Source organism: Capra hircus, chromosome 16 (assembly GCF_001704415.2).
Source record: "Capra hircus breed San Clemente chromosome 16, ASM170441v1, whole genome shotgun sequence".
Classification (NCBI taxonomy): Eukaryota; Metazoa; Chordata; class Mammalia; order Artiodactyla; family Bovidae; genus Capra; species Capra hircus.
This window is the reverse complement of record NC_030823.1, coordinates 35,372,214-35,388,842: the sequence shown is the minus strand read 5'-3', so window position 1 is coordinate 35,388,842 and position 16,629 is coordinate 35,372,214. Positions and strand designations below refer to the sequence as shown.

The 16,629-nt window shown below is 39.8% G+C and overlaps 1 protein-coding gene across 3 annotated transcripts in view; it reads left to right on the top strand.

Annotated features, from left to right (window-relative positions):
• Positions 1–16,629, top strand: part of NME7 (NME/NM23 family member 7) — a 242,409-nt gene that overhangs the window by 171,137 nt on the left and 54,643 nt on the right. For 2 of the 3 annotated variants that reach the window (XM_005690614.3, XM_005690615.3), the window contains exon 11: positions 15,956–16,063. The exons of the other annotated variant lie outside the window; for it this stretch is intronic. In XM_005690614.3, coding sequence (XP_005690671.2) covers positions 15,956–16,063 — 108 coding nt within the window. The remainder of the gene's footprint in view (positions 1–15,955; positions 16,064–16,629) is intronic. 3 annotated transcript variants of the gene reach the window in all.

The following is a 16,629-nucleotide window of genomic DNA, read 5'->3' as shown; positions in this document are numbered from 1 at the left end:
CAGAAGGCTCAGATGGTGGTTAGCATTTTTTAACTAATAATAGCTAAGTTGGTTCACAACTAAGTTGTGTCCAATTCTTTGTGTCCCTATGGACTGTAGCCCTCCAGGCTCCTCTGTCCATGTGGATTCTTCAGACAAGAATACTGGAGTGGGTTGCCATTCCCTCCTCCAGGGTAACTTCCCAATCCAAGGATAAGACCCGTTTCCCACATCTCCTGCACTGGCAGGCGGGTTCTTTACCACTAGTGCTACCTGGGAAAGCCAAGCATTTTTTAGCAATAGATTATTTTTTAATTAAGATATGTTCTTTGTTTTTTTAGACATAATGCTATTGCACACTTAATAGACTAAAGTATATTGTAAACATAACATATGGACTGGGAAACCAAGAAACTTGTGTGAATCACTTTATTGCAGAACTCACTTTGTTGCAGTGGTCTGGAATCAGATTCATAGTGTCTGCCAGGTAAAGCCTGTACTTCAAAGGTTAAATCTCCTATAATGTAACTTTGGGGAAAAACAGAAAAGAAATAGAAAAATATTTACTGAAAAGGAGTTTGTTTCCTCTATATTAATGTTTATGTTCTCAGACTTTACTTACAAACAAGTCCTTGTGCATTTTGCTGAAATACAAAGCAAGTCACATAAAAGCAAACAAAAAAATTTGCCCAACAATTTTAAAAAAGGAGAACCAGGAGAACCAAATCATTTTACATATAAAAATAATACCGGTGTCAAATGAGACCTTATTTCAGCGAGTGCCTACTATTGACTGCAGTAGCAAAAGCTCGATTGGAGGCAGTGATTACTATGACCTGTGGTCTGTTGGAGACTAGTGGAGAAGATAGGATTGAATTGTCTAAATGGTTCACCTGAAATTACACTTAATTATGACCCTCTTCAGGTTCTATAAATTTACATTACAGCTAATTTCTATTTAATTAAAAGGGAGCTGTGAAGCTAGTCAGAGGTCCCAAACCAGATTTTAATGATTCCTCTATATAAATAATTCATGTGGTCTCTAGAGCTAATGAGAGTATTTGCTGTGAATTCTCCAATGGCTCATTCAATGAGACTAATATATAAGTAGATGTGTTTAGTTTTGCAATTACTTCTTCTAGAAGGATCCTTAGACTTATAGAAAGTAGCTTTTGGATCTCTTCTCTGATTTCCTTTCCTATTTTTGATTCCTTTTGGTGTTTCATTGTTTTAGTTGTGAATTAGCCTGGTATTCCTGGTATCTCCCAGGAATGTGAAACTGTAACTGCATTACTTAATACAAAGTTGCATGGAAATGGGAAAAATGGTTGGTGGTTAAGGTTTGGTAAGATATATTTTCCAGAGAAACGTCTATTTCTGCTTTATTGACTATGCCAAAGCCTTTGACTGTGTGGATCACAATAAACTGTGGAAAATTCTGAAAGAGATGGGAATACCAGACCACCTGACCTGCCTCTTGAGAAACCTATATGCAGGTCAGGAAGCAACAGTTAGAACTGGACATGGAACAACAGACTGGTTCCAAATAGGAAAAGGTGTACATCAAGGTTGTATATTGTCACCCTGCTTATTTAACTTCTATGCAGAGTACATCATGAGAAACGCTGGACTGGAAGAAACACAAGCTGGAATCAAGATTGCCGGGAGAAATACCAATAACCTCAGATATGCAGATGACACCACCCTTATGGCAGAAAGTGAAGAGGAACTAAAAAGCCTCTTGATGAAAGTGAAAGAGGAGAGTGAAAAAGTTGGCTTAAAGCTCAGCATTCAGAAAATGAAGATCATGGCATCCGGTCCCATCACTTCATGGGAAATAGATGGGGAAACAGTGGAAACGGTGTCAGACTTTAATTTTGGGGGGCTCAAAATCACTGCAGATGGTGACTGCAGCCATGAAATTAAAAGATGCTTACTTCTTGGAAGAAAAGTTATGACCAACCTAGATAGCGTATTCAAAAGCAGAGACATTGCTTTGCCGACTAACGTCTGTCTAGTCAAGGCTATGGTTTTTCCAGTAGTCATGTATGAATGTGAGAGTTGGACTGTGAAGAAGGCTGAGCGCCGAAGAATTGATGCTTTTGAACTGTGGTGTTGGGGAAGACTCTTGAGAGTCCCTTGGACTGCAAGGAGGTCCAACCAGTCCATTCTGAAGGAGATCAGCCCTGGGATTTCTTTGGAAGGAATGATGCTAAAGCTGAAGCTCCAGTACTTTGGCCACCTCATGCGAAGAGTTGACTCATTGGAAAAGACTCTGATGCTGGGAGGGATTGGGGGCAGGAGGAGAAGAGGACGACAGAGGATGAGATGGCTGGATGGCATCACTGACTCGATGGACGTGAATCTGAGTGAACTCCGGGAGTTGGTGATGGACAGGGAGGCCTGGCGTGCTGCGATTCATGGGGTCGCAAAGAGTCGGACGCGACTGAGCAGTTCTGAGCGGAACTGAACTGAACTGAAGGTATATTTGGAGTATCAGAGGAGTTAAGAAGAGGGCTTAGCATGTACTTTTTAATATTATAGGACTCTGCCGAAGAGCACCAGTAATGGCCAGAAACTTGAGTGTTTGCTGTTTTAATTATAGTCGTCATTTCATTGGCCTTTGATATTAAATTCTGTTACCCTTGTTGCCTATAAATGATGGCAGTGGCTGTAACATTTCTTTTGTTTCACAAATCTTTTAGGATTGCTAAGATTGGAGCCATGCTAGTTCCTCTGTTAAGATTTATCCTCTTATCTATATCACTACTACTAACATGGTTATCCTGTAGATTAAGGATAACCTATAGATTAAGGTTATTCAATAGATTAAGCCAAGAGTTTTTTCCTTTTACTTAGAATTTTCCCCTAATTAGGCTAATGACCAGCTGTGATTATGCACCATGTGTCACTCATTTTATGACTGTATTCTAGCTGCTGCTGCTGCTGATTCGCTTCAATCGTGTCCGACTCTGTGGAATCCCATAGACAGCAGCCCACCAGGCTCCTCTGTCCACAGGATTCTCTAGGCCAGAATACGGAGTGGGTTGCCATTTCCTTCTCCAGACTGTATTCTAGAGTTAGTCACAAAGTTGTCATTCTTAAAACTTCCATAATCAGTGAATTTTACAAATCTCTTCCAGATTTAATTCATTTCTTAAGTGGAAGGTGATTTTCATTCTTGTATATCTCTTCTGTATCAGGGAGAACTGAAACAGATTAGCTTTCTCAGGAAGCAGTTTGTTTTCTTTGTCCACACATATTTTGTCAGTCTGATAGACCTGTTATTCAGTAGACAATAATATTCTTTATAATACACACAGTAATAGAATAATTATATAAACTTTCTCTTCTTTGTTTTCAGTATTTTATTACCATTCTACTTAGTACATTTTTTCCCATGTCTTTGATTTAAAGGTCATTCTTTAAACCATATTTCTTCCTCCCACTCACAGGATTACCTGAATAGAATTTTTAGTACTTAAAATGAGCTGTTCAAGCATTTGACTTGATGGAGCTGAGACGGCAAGGTTGTGGTGGGGGATGAATATGCCAGAAATTCAGTACAGTTTGAAAGACTTCTAAGTGTAAATAAACAGTGCTCTTTAAAGAGTCTTACTTTCTCAGCATAATCCCTCACTTATAATATTGTGATAACTTAAAATTTATTTACCTGTTAAATTTAAATTGCATGTTGATACTTCTGTTGCTTTTATTTACCTGGTACTCCTCTCTGCTTCATTATGGGAGAGGAACTGCATGGTAGGAGGGTTTTCACCATACAGTACAAGGAGCATGAGGAACATGGATCTATTGGGATTGGTTAGGGAAAGTCTCCCAGGAAATGAGGGGGGAAATGATCAGTGGAGGAGTTTTCTAGGCTTTCACTTTAAACATTTCAGTAGTTTTTACTCTTATAGAGCATATTTGATGTTTTACAATGGTCAAATCTAACATAAATGTATTACCTTAAAAAAAAAAGACTGATCCCAAATGAAAGTCTAAATTTTAACAGATATGAAGACAATACTTGTTCTATATTTTATCATTATTGTTTACCTAAAACAAATATACACATAAAAATACCTTGTTTTCTGAGGTATGTTTATAGATTATTATCTGTAAATGTCTATTTATAGATAATATCTAAATGTCTTATTACTTAATTATTTGAATATTCTAAACTTAAAATTCTTAAGAAATTCCACATATTAATTAAAAGATACTTGAATATTTGGTTGGGTCATCTTTGACATATGTTAATATATACCCTTCTTTATCTCTTTAAGAACTCTTATCTTAACCTCCTTTTAATTTTAAGGTTTTATTAATAAAACAGCCATTATCAATTAATTGTTTACCATATGACAGAAAGAAAAGAAAGTGCTAGTCACTCAGTTGTGTCCGACTCTTTGTGACCCCATGGACTATAGACTTCTCTCTCCAAGGAATTCTGCAGTCAAGAATACTGGAGGGGGTTGCCATTCCCTTCCCCTGGGGATCGTCCCAACTGAGGGATCAAACAGAGTCTCCCACACTGCAGACAGAGTCTTTAACTGCTCTAAAATACTTTTACTTACTCTAATTATCACAACAACATTGTAGTTAAGTCCTGTTTTTAATCGATATTTTACAAAGGAGAACATTACAATAGGCAGAAAGGTTAAGCAACATGGCATGGCCACACCGCTCGTAAGTGACCGAAGCAAAATTCAAATCCAGAGAGCCTTTCTCCACAGTCCTTATCCTTCATTCTGCTGCTTACTGGCTTATTGAATAGCAGTATTGGCATTTTATGTCAGTCGGAAATATTTAGCAAACACTTACTGTGTGTTCATCCCTAGTGGCTCAGTTGTTAAAGAATCTGCCTGCAATGCAGGAGACCCTGGTTTAATCCCTGGGTCGGGAAGATCCTCTGGAGAAGGAAATGACAACCCACTCCAGTAGGCTTGCCTGGAGAATTCTATGGACAGAGGAGCCAGGCAAGTTACAGTCCATGTGATCACAGTCTTATGTTGTGTCAAAGGGTTGGGAGTCTAATGGAAACTTACTGAAATAGGCACACAGAAAAGCTATGATTGCAAGTCAGGGATCTACAGTAGGAACATAGATTCCTGTATGAGCAGTGGGAATGGAAAGATTACTCTGGGAGGAATTCAGGTTAGTTTTATAGAGGAAATTATGTTGTTGGGATTTTAGGTTTCAGGGAAGGTGTCTGTGAGCCCTAACGGATAGATTTAGGCAGAATGTGGAGGAATATAAATGACACACTAACAAGCTGAGACATTAGGTCATAGCAAGTGAATAGCATAATAATGTCTGTGTTTTACACATAAAATGATAGTAGCTAGTGTGAATTAAAAGTAACTTATTAGGTTTGGAGAAATGGAAATGTCAGTAAGATGAGTTTTCATCAGTGTGGCAGATAACAAATATGTGCCCATCTTTCCCTCCCTTTCCAATCCTCAGAAACTATGGGAGATGTATTTTATCTTGTTTTATTTAAAAGAGGAAATCTCCAGCCAAGCTGGAAAACAAGAAAGAGTGCTTACCATTAGCAGGCCGTCAACTTCGAAAGGCAAAAGCGGGTAGGATTGGACTGTTAAGGAGAAGCCTACTCTAAAGCATGCAGGAGAGGCCTGCTGAGAAGGGGCAGGGTATCTGACTGTAGATCCAGATGATGTGGACACGATGCCCAGGAGGGGCCTGGAGCCATTAGCAGGACGATGGGTGAGGAGGCTGCATAAAAAACAGCAGAGTCCACCAGCCATTTCCCCTTTGCTTGCTTATGCTGAGCAGAGGACATCCGATGCTTTTAGCCACAGCCCAACGCCAAGAGTGTGGGGCTTTAGCTAGAGGTAATGTGGTGGGTAGGTAGCTAGTGACACCTGGGAAAAATGAGAAGCCCCACCTCCTTAAGAAAAACAATGAGCAAACCTTATATGTTGGTATTTTCCTGCCCTCTGTGACAGGTAAACAGAAAATTCCAAAGATAAAGAGTCAGGAGTTCCAACCATTTGCAGTTAATTCATACCATAAAGACGACACCAAATACAACATACGTAATCAACACCTAGTCAGTCAGTCAGTTCAGTCGCTCAGTCGTGTCTGACTCTCTGTGACCCTATGAATCGCAGCATGCCAGGCCTACCTGTCCATCACCAACTCCCAGAGTTCACTCAAACTCATGTCCATCAAGTCAGTGATGCCATCCAGCCATCTCATCCTCTGTCGTCCCCTTCTCTTCCTGCTTCCACTCCCTCCCAGCATCAGGGTCTTTTCCAATGAGTCAACTCTTCGCATGAGGTGGCTAAAATATTGGAGTTTCAGCTTTAGCATCAGTCCTTCCAGTGAACACCCAGGACTGATTTCCTTTAGGAGGGACTTGTTGGATCTCCTTGCAGTCCAAGGGACTCTCTAGAGTCTTCCCAAACACCACAGTTCAAAAGCGTCAATTCTTCAGCGCTCAGCTTTCTTCGCAGTCCAACTCTCATATCCATACATGCCCACTGGAAAAACCATAGCCTTGACTAGATGGACCTTTGTTGGCAAAGTAATATCTCTGCTTTACAATATACTATCTAGGTTGGTCATAACTTTCCTTCCAAGGATTAAGCATCTTTCAATTTCATGGCTGCAGTCACCATCTGCAGTGGTGCTAGAGCCAAAAAAATAAAGTCTGACACTGTTTCCACTGTTTCCCCATCTATTTCCCATGAAGTGATGGGACCAGATGCCATGATCTTTGTTTTCTGAATGTTGAGCTTTAAGCCAACTTGTTCACTCTCCTCTTTCACTTTCATCAAGAGGCTTTTTAGTTCCTCATCACTTTCTGCCATAAGGGTGGTGTCATCTGCACATCTGAGGTTATTGATATTTCTCCTGGCAATCTTGATTCCAGCTTGTGTTTCTTCCAGCCCAGCGTGTCCCATGATGTACTCCGCATAGAAGTTAAATAAGCAGGGTGACAATATACAGCCTTGATGTACTCCTTCTCCTATTTGGGACCAGTCTGTTGTTCCATGTCCAGTTCTAACTGTTGCTTCCTGACCTGCATATAGGTTTCTCAAGAGGCAGGTCAGGTGGTCTGGTATTCCCATTTCTCTCAGAATTTTCCACAGTTTATTGTGATCCACACAGTCAAAGGCTTTGGCATAGTCAATAAAGCAGAAATAGATGTTTTTCTGGAACTCTCTTGCTTTTTCCATGATCCAGTGGATGTTGGCAATTTGATTTCTGGTTCCTCTGCCTTTTCTAAAACCAGCTTGAACATCAGGAAGTTCATGGTTCATGTATTGCTGAAGCCTGGCTTGGAGAATTTTGAGCATTACTTTACTATCGTGTGAGATGAATGCAATTGTGTGGTAGTTTGAGCATTCTTTGGCATTGCCTTTCTTTGGGATTGGAATGAAAACTGACCTTTTCCAGTCCTATGGCCACTGCTGAGTTTTCCAAATTTGCTGGCATATTGAGTGCAGCACTTTCACAGCATCATCTTTCAGGACTTGAGATAGCTCAACTGGAATTGCATCATCTCCACTAGATTTGTTCATAGTGATGCTTTCTAAGCCTCACTTGACTTCACATTCCAGGATGTCTGGCTCTAGGTGAGTGACCCCCCCATCGTGATTATCTTGGTCATGAAGATCTTTTTTGTACAGTTCTCCTGTGTATTCTTGCCACCTCTTCTTAATATCTTCTGCTTCTGTTAGCTCCATACCATTTCTGTCCTTTATCAAGCCCATCTTTGCATGAAATATTCCCTTGGTATCTCTAATTTTCTTGAAGAGATCTCTAGTCTTTCCCATTCTGTTGTTTTCCTCTATTTCTTTACATTGATCGCTGAGGAAGGCTTTCTTATCTCTTCTTGCTATTCTTTGGAACTCTGCATTCAGATGCTTATATCTTTCCTTTTCTCCTTTGCTTTTCGCTTCTCTTCTTTTTTCACAGCTGTTTGTAAGGCATCCTCAGACAGTCATTTTGCTTTTTTGCATTTCTTCTCCATGGGGATGGTCTTGATCCCTGTCTCCTGTACAATGTCCCGAACTTCCATCCATAGTTCATCAGGCACTCTATCAGATCTAGTCCCTTAAATCTATTTCTCACTTCCACTGTATAATAATAAGGGATTTGATTTAGGTCATACCTGAATGGTCTAGTGGTTTTCCACACTTTCTTCAATTTAAGTCTGAATTTGGTAATAAGGAGCTCATGATCTGAGCCACAGTCAGCTCCTGGTCTTGTTTTTGTTGACTGTATAGAGCTTCTGCCTCTTTGGCTGCAAAGAATATAATCAATCTGATTTCAGTGTTGACCATGTGGTGATGTCCATGTGTAGAGTCTTCTCTTGTGTTGTTGGAAGAGAGTGTTTATTATGACCAGTGTGTTCTCTTAGCAGAACTCTATTAGTCTTTGCCCTGCTTCATTCCGTACTTCATGGCCAAATGTACCTGTTACTCCAGGTGTTTCTTGACTTCCTACTTTGCATTCCAGTCCCCTATAATGAAAAGGACATCTTTTTTGGGTGTTAGTTCTGAAAGGTCTTGTAGATCCTCATAGAACCGTTCAACTTCAGCTTCTTCAGTGTTGCTGGTTGGGGCATAGGCTTGGATTACCGTGATATTGAATGGTTTGCCTTGGAAACAAACAGAGATCATTGTGTTGTTTTTGAGATTTCATCCAAGTAGTGCATTTTAGACTCTTTTGTTGACCATGATGGCTACTCCATTTCTTCTAAGGGATTCCTGCCCACAGTAGTAGATATAATGGTCCTCTGAGTTAAATTCACCCATTCTAGTCCATTTTAGTTTGCTGATTCTTAGAATGTTGACACCTAAGGCAAGCAAATTACTGGAGCTAACAAGAGTCTTTAATATAGTCAGCATCCCCAGAAAAAAAATATTGGATCCATAAAAATAATTACAGACACAGAAAACTTAAAATATAATTTTTGAAATGTGAAAAATACTTAGAGAATGAATAGAATTCTGCAGTGGACCAAGTTTAAAAGCAGATTATTGAGCTGACAGATCAAATGGAGGAATTCTCCCAGAATATAACACAAATAGACAATTAGATGGAAAATATAAAAAGAGAGAGGCAAGATAGAATCAGCAGTGTCAATATCTGTTACATGGAAATGGCTGGTTTAAAAAAGGAAAAAATAAAACAGAGGAGAGAAAACAATAAAAGAAATAATCAACTGAAAATATGTATCTTTAAATTAGATTGGACTATTGAGTATGGAGGAGAATGACCAGTAAATGGCCAATGCCTAGATAAAGAGATAATTCAAAAACTTCCAGAAAAGAGAAAAAAAATTATCTAAAAAGAATGGTAATCAGATTGCAATAGTCCACATGTGTTTTGTCATACATGCTGTATATACCACATGCATTATATATACATGTGCATGTGTGCCTCTGTGTGTGTGTGTATGTTTGTATGTATGTAATTAGTAGATGCCATGGAGGGCTGCTCAGATCCCCATCTGCACTTCAGGACTGAAGTGCACAATCCCCAGCTGCTGGGAGTGTTAGCAGCTGATGGTAATACAGTAAGTCCCTCTCCAGAGACTGCTGTCTGCTGAAGAAAAGCCATCTGTCCAAAGACATGCCCCCTTCCTTGGAGTGGCCTCTGTCCAGTGACTTGTCAATTTGGATAAATAAAAGTCTGACCTGTTTGTTTCAGTTGAGGACAACTCTGAAGCTCCAGAGCTCCTTGTAGGATTACCTGGGGCAACTGCTGTTACTGCATTGAACTTCAACTTCTCCCTCTGCCTAGTTCTGTTTTCCTCACTTCCCCACAAGTATAGATCCTAAGGCTACTCCCCAATAAACTTTCTGCATGCAAATGTGCACCTCAGAGTTGATATCTGGGAGAATGCAACCTATGATAATATTCTTTTCCACTACCCATGTGTGTGTACATGCGTGCTCTGTCATGTCTCTCTGTGACCCTGTGGACTGTAGCCTACCAGGCTCCTCTGTCCATAGGATTCTCCAGGAAAGGATACTGAAGTGGGTTACCATTTCCTACTCCAGGGGATCCTCCCAACCCAGAGATTGAAACTTTGTCTCCTGCATTGGCAGGTGGATTCTTTACCACTGCACCACCTGGGAAGCCCCCACTATCCATGAGACCGTCAGTAAAATGGACTATGCATTAGGACACACAAATCCTTTCAAAAGAAGACCAAAGAAACTGCACTGTCTGGCCACAGTACAACATCCCTCCAACACACCAGTCTCTTCAGAGTTCAAGTGCTGTGCACATAGCAGACACCTACATGAAAGTGATATTTCAGAGTGAGTCACTTCAAAGTTTTTCCCCTAATCTGAAACAATAAGGAAAAGAAAAGAAGTACTCACCTTTCATTCACCTTTCATAGTTTCCCGAAGTACACTGTATTTCACAGAATGGTAGCTTACCACCACATAAGTAGAGTCAATTCAGTTCAGTTCAGTTCAGGCGCTCAATCGTGTCCGACTCTTTCCACCCCATGAATCGCAGCACGCCAGGCCTCCCTGTCCATCACTATCTCCCAGAGATCACTCAGACTCACGTCCATTGAGTCCGTGATGCCATCCAGCCATCTCATCCTTCGTCGTCCCCTTCTCCTCCTGCCCTCAGTCCTTCCCAACAGCAGAGTCTTTTCCAATGAGTCAACTCTTTGCATGGCCAAAGTACTGGAGCTTCAGCTTTAGCATCATTCCTTCCAAAGAAATCCCAGGGCTGATCTCCTTCAGAATGGACTGGTTGGATCTCCCTACAGTCCGAGGCCTTCTCAAGAGTCTTCTCGAACACCACAGTTCAAAAGCGTCAATTCTTCGGTGCTCAGCTTTCTTCACAGTCCAACTCTCACATCCATACACGACCACTGGAAAAACCATAGCCTTGGCTAGACGCACCTTAGTCGGCAAAGTAGTGTCTCTGCTTTTGAATATACTATCTAAGTTGGTCATAAACTTTTCTTCCAAGGAGTAAGCATCTTTTAATTTCATGGCTGCAGTCACCATCTGCAGTGATTCTGGAGCCCCCTAAAATAAAGTCTGACACTGTTTCCACTGTTTCCCCATCTATTTCCCATGAAGTGATGGGACCGGATGCCATGATCTTCGTTTTCTGAATGTTGAGCTTTAAGCCAACTTGTTCACTCTCCTCTTTCACTTTCATCAAGAGGCTTTTTAGTTCCTCTTCACTTTCTGCTATAAGGGTGGTGTCATCTGCATATCTGAGGTTATTGGTATTTCTCCCGGCAATCTTGATTCCAGCTTGTGTTTCTTCCAGCCCAGCGTGTCCCATGATGTACTCTGCATAGAAGTTAAATAAGCAGGGTGACAATATACAGCCTTGATGTACTCCTTCTCCTATTAGGAACCAGTCTGTTGTTCCATGTCCAGTTCTAACTGTTGCTTCCTGACCTACATACAGATTTCTCAAGAGGCAGGTCAGGTGGTCTGGTATTCCCATCTCTTTCAGAATTTTCCACAGTTTCTTGTGATCCACACAGTCAAAGGCTTTGGCATAGTCAATAAAGCAGAAATAGATGTTTTTCTGGAACTCTCTTGCTTTTTCCATGATCCAGCAGATGTTGGCAATTTGATTTCTGGTTCCTCTGCCTTTTCTAAAACCAGCTTGAACATCAGGAAGTTCACGGTTCATGTATTGCTGAAGCCTGGCTTGGAGAATTTTGCATTACTTTACTATCGTGTGAGATGAATGCAATTGTGTGGTAGTTTGAGCATTCTTTTGCATTGCCTTTCTTTGGAATTGGAGTGAAAACTGACCTTTTCCAGTCCTGTGGCCACTGCTGAGTTTTCCAAATTTGCTGGCATATTGAGTGCAGCACTTTCACAGCATCATCTTTCAGGATTTGAAACAGCTCAACTGGAATTCCATCACTTCCACTAGCTTTGTTCATAGTGATGCTTTCTAAGCCCCACTTGACTTCACATTCCAAGATGTCTGGCTCTAGATTAGTGATCACATCATCTTGATTATCTGGGTTGTGAAGATCTTTTTTGTACAGTTCTCCTGTGTATTCTTGCCACCTCTTCTTAATATCTTCTGCTTCTGTTAGCTCCATACCATTTCTGTCCTTTATCGAGCCCATCTTTGCATGAAATGTTCCCTTGCTGTCTCTAATTTTCTTGAAGAGATCTCTAGTCTTTCTCATTCTGTTGTTTTCGTCTATTTCTTTGCATAGATTGCTGAAGAAGGCTTTCTTATCTCTCCCTGCTATTCTTTGGAACTCTGCATTCAGATGCTTATATCTTTCCTTTTCTCCTTTCCTTTTTGCCTCTCTTCTTTTAACAGCTATTTGTAAGGACTCCTCAGACAGCCATTTTGCTTTTTTGCATTTCTTTCCATGGGGATGATCTTGAAACCTGTCTCCTGTACAATGTCACGAACCTCATTCCATAGTTCATCAGGCACTCTTATCTGTCAGATCTAGTCCCTTAAATCTATTTCTCACTTCCACTGTATAATCATAAGGGATTTGATTTAGGTCATACCTGAATGGTCTAGCGGTTTTCCCTATTTTCTTCAATTTGAGTCTAAATTTGGTAATAAGGAGTTCATGATCTGAGCCACAGTCGGCTCCTGGTCTTGTTTTTGTTGACTGTATAGAGCTTCTGCCTCTTTGGCTGCAAAGAATATAATCAATCTGATTTCAGTGTTGACCATGTGGTGATGTCCATGTGTAGACTCTTCTCTTGTGTTGTTGGAAGAGGGTGTTTGCTATGACCAGTGCATTTTCTTGACAAAACTCTATTAGTCTTTGCCCAGCTTCATTCTGCATTCCAAGGTCAAATGTACCTGTTACTCCAGGTGTTTCTTGACTTCCTACTTTTGCATTGCATAAGTAGCGTAGGTTTGAATATCAGGTACTTCATTCCGAGACAATTATTAGGAACAGAATGAAAATAATGAATATGAAATAAAATATAAAGTCATCCTTATTTCGTAGTTCATCAGAATGTTTTTCTTAAACTTGATACATTTGTAACTGACTTTTGATAGAAACCTTGAAACTATGACTTAAGTAATTAAATGCATGCCTTTAAAATGTGCAGAAGTGATGAAATCACAGCTGTGAACGCTGTTCAGCATCCCAGCACCATAGCCTACACCTGTCATAATTCTTGGTGATTTGCATATTCATTCAGGTAATCCATTCCTTAGGGCTTCCCTGGTGACACAGACAGTAAAGAATCCACCTGCAATGTGGGAGATCTGAGTTTGATCCTTGGTTTGGAAACATCCCCTGGAGAAGGGCATGACAGCCCACTGCAGTATTCTTGCCTAGAGAATCCCCATGGACAGAGGAGCCTGGCAGGCTACAGTCCACGGGGTTGCAAAGAGTCAGACACGACTGAGCGACTGAGCACAGCACAGCACAACCCATTCCATACCTTGGCCTCTCCAGCTTCTGTCCTCCTTTCTTTCAACCTTCTTTGTTTCCACCTGAGCTCAGCATGGTTATGCCTTAAAATGGGTCATTATAAGTCTTTATAACCCCATCTCTGCCCACCCCCAGTAATTCCAATTTCAAATATCCAGTCTCTTAACTTTCCAGCTCATATCTTCTAACACACAGATTTGCATAAATCATCCCTTCCCGCTAGGAGTTCTAACGTACTGATCTACCTTTTCATTGTGTCTCACCCTTTTCCTTATCCTCCCCCACTTTACTTTCTTCCTCAATTAAAAATAAATTTTGTCCATCATTATCATCGTTTTCTTACATACACCCTGAGCCTCCCTTACCCCTCTCTCATGTTGTTTTGATAAAACCCCAGCCCGCATTAAATTCATCTTTTTGCGTCACCTTTGCCTGTGTCCATGACTGGAGAACACATTGCTGTTAGGAATAATCTCTCTTTTGTGATCACTGACCTCAAGAGGCCCTTAGTGGAGTCACATCCATTTTTCTAATTCATTTACTTTTCTCCCCTCTTAAAATGTTATCTCATGCCTTTTCTCTCCTCAGATCCCCAAAACTTCCTCCCCATCCTTCCTATCAGTTGGTGACAATCTTGCTGACTTTTTTCACTTGAAAATAGTCAAAATGAGTAAAAAAAAAAAAAAAGAGTATCTAGAAGGAACTTTAGAAATGTTCTATATTCAGTTTAAAATGAGAGTTGCTGAGTATATACATTTGACAGAATTCATGGGGCAGTACACTGAAAGCCAATGCATGTTATCATATGTAAAGTTATACCTCAGTAAAACTGAAAAGTAGAGAAAGAACTTCCATAAGTTCCGGCTACCACATAAACACACAGCTATAACTGGGCCCGTGTACTGTCTTGATGTTTAGGATGAATGCTTCATGCTCTTAGATAAGGCCAACTTCTCTACTTAGTCACTTGCTTCCATCTCTCCAACGACTCTCTCTTCTGCTTCATCAGTTTTCCACTTTGTTGGATCATTCCTATCAGCATAGAACCATGCTATTATTTCTCCAACTTTAAAAGTTACATCCTGTCTCTCTCTCTCTGTCAAAAAAAAAAAAAAAAAAAAAAACCTCTCTTTATCCCACCTCTCTCTCCAGTACTGCTTCATTTCTCTCCCCTTTGTAGTAAAATTCCTTAACTCTGGTATGCAATAATGATTGAGGGCAATTGTTTCAGCTATTTAAGAAAGTAGTTTGACAGTACTTAGGGAAACTGAGTATGTATATGCCCTAAGATTACAGAAAAACTGCATACGTGCACCATGTACAAAAATGCTTGTAGCAGAATTGTTTGTGTGTGCACGCATGTATGTGTGTGTGAGAGCTAGAGAGAGAGAGGTGGGAGAGAGAGAGAGGTGGGAGAGAGAGAGATTAACTGAATGTCCATCATCAGGAAAATAGATAAAGTATGTTCTGTCCTACACTGGGGGCTTCCCTGGTGGCTCAGAGGTAAGGAAACAACCTGCAAATCCAGGAGACGTGGGTTTAGTTGCCAGATTGGGAAGATTCACTGGAGAAGGGAATGGCAACCCACTCCAGTATTCTTGCCTGGAAAATCCCATGGACAGAGGAGCCTGGCGAGCTACAGCCCATGGGGTCGTGAAACAGTCGGATACAACTTAGCAGCTAAACAGTCATACATTGGAATATATATGGTAACAAAAATGAGTTACAGCTACACATATTTACATGGGCAAATGTGAAAAACAATGCCTTGAAAAATAACAGGGTAATAATTGTAACCTCTGGATGGAGACAGGAGTAGATGGAATGAGGAAGGGTCATACAGGGAGTGTTGGAAGTTATTTTAATATTATTTTAATTCTGCTCAATGGTGTGTACACAGGTATTTGTTTCATTATTATTCCTAAATATTCATGTGCAGTCAATGCCTTTTTTGCATGTACAATATATTTCAAAATTAAAATAGGGTTTTAGAAAATCTTTAACTTGGAAAAATAAAGACTATTAAGTATATCACTGATATTCCCACGTCTTCAGTTTTTTTAACCTCATTTCTTTTACCCACAATTTTATGAGTTATTTGTAACTTTTTCCCCCTAAGTGTGAGGTAGCACTAAACTGATACAACTGTTAAATTTAAAAAAAAACCTTTTGAAATCAATGCTGTCAGACTAGTTCATTTTAAATTAAGTCGTTAGGTTCTCTATTGTCTTTATAAAATACAAGTCTCTTACTTGTATTTTATGAACTGGGTTCATATTTTATGTGACTCCCATAATCTGTTGATAAGAAGAGATGTAATTATTGTTGCCTTTAACATAGATTACAGTGGACGTTACATTGGGCGAGGTGAAAGTTTTGTGAGTTTGTGAGTCAACTGAGAATGTTTATTGCTCAGTTTTCATGCATTCGTGCTGTTTCTAGGAAAAATCATTACTAGTAACATATACATGTATCTCATTAATGAATAATTCAGGTGTTTCATATAGCTGGTGACTTTTTTAATTAACACTACATGACTGACTTTATATATGAGTATGTTTTTAATAGGAAATTGCCCGACATTTACGCCCTGGAACCCTCCGAGCAATCTTTGGTAAAACTAAGATCCAGAATGCTGTCCACTGTACAGATCTGCCAGAGGATGGTCTATTAGAGGTAAGATGAAGAAGGGTAAATATCCTATTTATATTTCAAGCTCATAAATAATCTCAGCGGTTCTAGTGTATAAGGAACCTTTGAGTACTCTTGGATTACAACGTTCTTTGGCCATCTGATAACTTCAGACTGCAGAGTTAAAGACCAAGTTGTAGGATGCTGTTTGTAATAGGTTCTGTAATAAATATGAAAAATGTTTCATAGCAAGTATTTTAATCTTAACAGTAACTGTAACAGGCTGACATTATCATGTCAGAGAAGTTAATTAACATCCTCAAATCAAACAAATAATAGAGGGGAAAGCTGTATTTTGACTTCTCATTTGTTTAATTAACATAAACAATGAAAAAAATCACAAGAAAATGAAGTGAAAATTGTTCTGGTTTGGGGTTAAGAAAACGATTTCACAGCTAAAAGGAAAGAGACCTTAAAGAAAAAGTTGGTATTTTTAACTTCTTATAGTTAAACATTTTTTTGTGTGTCAAGGTGCTAAATGAAATTAAAAGACAAATGATGAATTTAAGTGATTATAGCATGAATGGCAGAAAACTGATTGCTATCCTTAA